The sequence below is a fragment of the Glycine soja genome, chromosome 19, assembly GCF_004193775.1.
Source record: "Glycine soja cultivar W05 chromosome 19, ASM419377v2, whole genome shotgun sequence".
Taxonomy (NCBI): Eukaryota; Viridiplantae; Streptophyta; class Magnoliopsida; order Fabales; family Fabaceae; genus Glycine; species Glycine soja.
Genome location: NC_041020.1, coordinates 47,684,697 through 47,688,607, shown reverse-complemented (window position 1 = coordinate 47,688,607; position 3,911 = coordinate 47,684,697). Strand labels below are relative to the sequence as shown.

The window sequence follows — 3,911 nt, the reverse complement described above, 5'->3', positions numbered from 1 at the left end:
AAGAAAGAATCTAGTGGGAAACGATGATGAACGAAATCCATAAAAGATAACTCTCTCATTGCTTAACGAAAACGCTCTAAAAAAAAGAGATATAGAAAAGAGAAAATTTTATTAATTTGAAAGAAATAGATAGTAGAACCATTTGAGCAAATAGGCTCTTAATTATAAAGTTATTATAGAAGTTGTTTGATATAAATTCTTTAATCAAGATTGTTTAATTATTAAAAAAATATTTTAAAATTAAAATGAGAGCTATTGAATGCGTAGAAAGATATATGAAACGTGATTCACTGAAAATAAGTTAATAACTTAAGTTGAGTTCGACTATTAAAGTAAATTAAAATTAGTAAATGTTCCTAAATCTTATTTAATAATAAAAATGTTCATTAAAAAAGAGTTAAAAATTCAAATTGATCGTTTATGTTGAAGATGCTCTAACACATATTCCTTTTAAATATGGTTAAAAACTTAAAATTTGTTGAATACATTAATGTTTAATTAAAAAAGCTGAACAAGATAATTAATACCAACCAAGTAATACATTTCAATTTGATACCAATACTAAGACTAGAGGCCACAAAACAATGTCTACATTTTGTTTCCACACAAGATAAATAATAACAATAATTAAAAACACAACAATGAAAAAGGAATATTGAGACCGATAGACAGAAAACAAAAAAGAATCACATTTGTCCATCTGAGATCAAACGATTATACAGGAATATCAATATTGGAGTTGATGAGGAACATGCATAGCCGTCGTCCTTTAATTTGACAAATTATTCATTGTCCACCCCTGCCAACAAAAAAGCATTGATTTTCACTTGTGAGTAGAAGGTCCACCTCTTTCACATGAAACAAAAAGGAAGGTCCACTTATTTTTACGGAAACTCAACAAAACACAAAGTAAATCTTAACCCTATCCATGGAACTATTTTTTTCTCCACATAATCAGTATCCTATTGAGATTGTAAATTTTATTATTTGGCTAAGTTACAACTTACTTCCAATTTATAATTAAATCCAAAAGGAAACACCTTCCCAAATCTCAACCCATCCTATGTCAAAATCCCGTCTCTTTATGTAAAACCAAAACTATTTCATGTTTAACGGATAATTAAAAAAATGAAAAAAATAATAATACCTCATAAATATCAAATTAATAAACAATGTACTTGGAGTTGGATCTTAAAAGAATAGACATCAAATAATAATTTAATATATAAAGAAACACATACTTCTAAGAAAAATCAAATAAGAAGAGTGAAAATTAAAGGGTACTTACAAAATTAAAATGATGAATATGATCTATCACTTGGTGATAGCATAGACAGCATAGATAATTCCAGGAATGTAGCCAAAAAGGGTAAGCACCAAACAGATCCAGAATTCTACCTATAAATGGAGCATAGTACCAACAAATAATAATGAATTAAACGTACATACATATATAGAGTAGAAGCAATATAATTAACCAATTAATTAATTAATGAAAAAAATAAAAAAAAAAATAGAAAATTGAGACCTTGCAGCCATACTTGAGGAAGACACCAAGAGGAGGAAGGATGATGGCAAGGAGGATGTCGATGCAGGTAGCTGTGCTATCGTCGGCCATTTTCTCTTACCAACTGCGAATTTGCTTTGCTGCTGTTGAGGCTCGGAGTGATGCGATAATGACCAGTAAGGCACTGGATGGGGGTGCTTATTATATAGGCCATAAATTCAATACGTGAATAACATATCTCTATGGACCACCTGGCCTCTACATTTAATTTATCAATTAATTAATTAAAGTAAAATTATTTTTTTTACCCATAAAAATAAAAAACATTATTAAAGAATTAATACTACTCATACAACTTGTTTAACCAACTAAATTAGACCTTTAATAAAGTAATGACTTATATTTTAACATTCACATTTACTTATTTAAATAATTAGGATTTTTAATATTGTAAAAAACTGAGAAATGTATAAATTACATTAAACAAATTTCATGCAATCTACAAAATAAAGTGTTTATTATATTAATTTAATGAACCACTATAACTTTTCATATCCTAGTCTCATCATCAACCTCTAAACAAAAGCATCATCAACAATAATAAATGCTTTTAATTATTACATTGAAATATAAAAAATTAATTATTTAATAAATTTCTTAATTCTAGTGGTAATTTATAATTAATGCTTATATAATATTTAATAAAACATTAATTAAGGGGAAAATAATATTTAATAAAAATTATTTATTAAATATAAAATATAAAAGGTGTGGGTACTAATAAGTTATTGATCCGGATAATATTAGACTTAAATTCCAATGTTATGGTATTGATGAATATTTCACATTATTATTATGATAAGAAAAAACATCTAATAAAAAATGTCTAAGTAATGTATTAGTTTCCCATCAATGTTATGATAATAATAAAATTTTAAAATATAAAAATTAATTTTTTGTTCTTAGGAATTAAAGATAAAAAAATTTACAATAATTCGTTCGCTTAACCTAACCTAAGTTAAATCCCTTTGACAATATGAAAACCATTTAACAAATACTTAGTTTTTTTAGTAATTACAACATTTAATGTTTAAGCCTAATAAATGCATTTAATTAATGCTTTTTCGTTGCAATAATGATAATGGGGTTTAATTAACTTATAACGTATACAGATTTAAACTTCAACATTATTACTATTAATTAATAGATGGAATTCAAAACATATTCTAAATATTATTAAATACTTAGATCGCTTATTCAAGCTTATCTTAAGAACTATTACTATTTAGTTATCCATCACCACTAATCACACCATTCTCATTGACACAAGAAGTTGTTCATGTGGCAACAAAGTCTTACATATGACAGGCCAGGCGTTACACCTTGAGACTCACACTCTTGACTGTAATTAAGAACAAATTCATCATCACCTAAGGACCACAACCCTAGAGGTGGTTGTTTATAACTACTCCTTGTGGCCACTTGAACCAGATATGTTATCTAACAATTAATGTTGCTACTCTATCAAACTCTAACTTAAGTATTGGAGTCTATGCAGGTACGCGTTTCCTATGTGGACCGAGAGCGCATGGAAGCTATGGATACACGAAATTGGACTTATTCTAAGAAGAATTGCATCGGCAATGTATAATCGATCGATCACTTAGAACAAAATCAATAAAAAAAAAATGTTAAAAATGTATTAATAAGACTATTATAATGCTCTAACACACATAGTATAGAAGTAGTAGTAACTAGCACGCGATTCCCTAGCCGCGTACCGTGTAAATGGTGTCTGGAATTGTGATCATCATTTCATTCGAATATGGAACAATATTTATTTTAATAATGATAATTAAAAAACACTGTTGAAGCATGGAAAGTTAGCATTTGCAATGGATCAATCAAGGGACAACTCACTGTGTGACTAAAAGTTGAAGACCAAACGAAAAGTGAGAAAGACTTATGGTAGCATGTGGGAGCTACGCCATTTTCTTATTTATTTTATCCTTTTAGTTGTGTATCTGATTCTGATACGCTGATTATTAGGTTAACTTTCTTGTTAATTCTTTACGGTTATTTACATTGGTTATTAATTCACTGTATACACCTATATTATAGATTAAAATTTTAAAATATACAATTTAAATAGTGAAATTTTTACTTTCCTCGCTTTTTTTAAATAGTCGTTTTTTTGAGAGATTTAAATAGACATTTTCAACCTTCTCTTTTTTTCTCTTCTTTGAATGTACATTAAAAAAAACGTATAATAAAGAGAAAAAAAAAAGAAACATATTGTTGACGTAATAAGAAAAATGAAAGAGTACGTAATGTTATAAAAATTTATTATACAAATAATATAACTCTTACCATTCGAGAATGGGAGAAATTACTCATAACAATG

General features: G+C 27.4%; 1 protein-coding gene across 1 annotated transcript; it reads right to left on the bottom strand.

Annotated features, from left to right (window-relative positions):
- Positions 1-498: 498 nt before the first annotated feature.
- On the bottom strand, positions 499-1,700 carry LOC114399536 (hydrophobic protein RCI2B). The gene is made up of 3 exons (XM_028361733.1): positions 1,529-1,700; positions 1,289-1,398; positions 499-799 (listed from the first exon to the last, which is right to left on the bottom strand). Exons 1-2 carry the CDS (start codon positions 1,616-1,618, stop codon positions 1,315-1,317), a joined length of 174 nt encoding a protein of 57 aa, XP_028217534.1. The 5' UTR covers positions 1,619-1,700; the 3' UTR covers positions 499-799; positions 1,289-1,314.
- Between the last annotated feature and the right edge of the window lie 2,211 nt (positions 1,701-3,911).

Excerpts from the sequence above, each read along its gene's own strand:
- LOC114399536 (XM_028361733.1), bottom strand. The coding sequence starts at position 1,618 with ATGGCCGACGATAGCACAGCTACCTGCATCGACATCCTCCTTGCCATC. Across the intron at positions 1,399-1,528 it reads TCCTCAAGTATGGCTGCAAG|GTAGAATTCTGGATCTGTTT; the intron begins GTCTCAATTTTC and ends CTCCATTTATAG.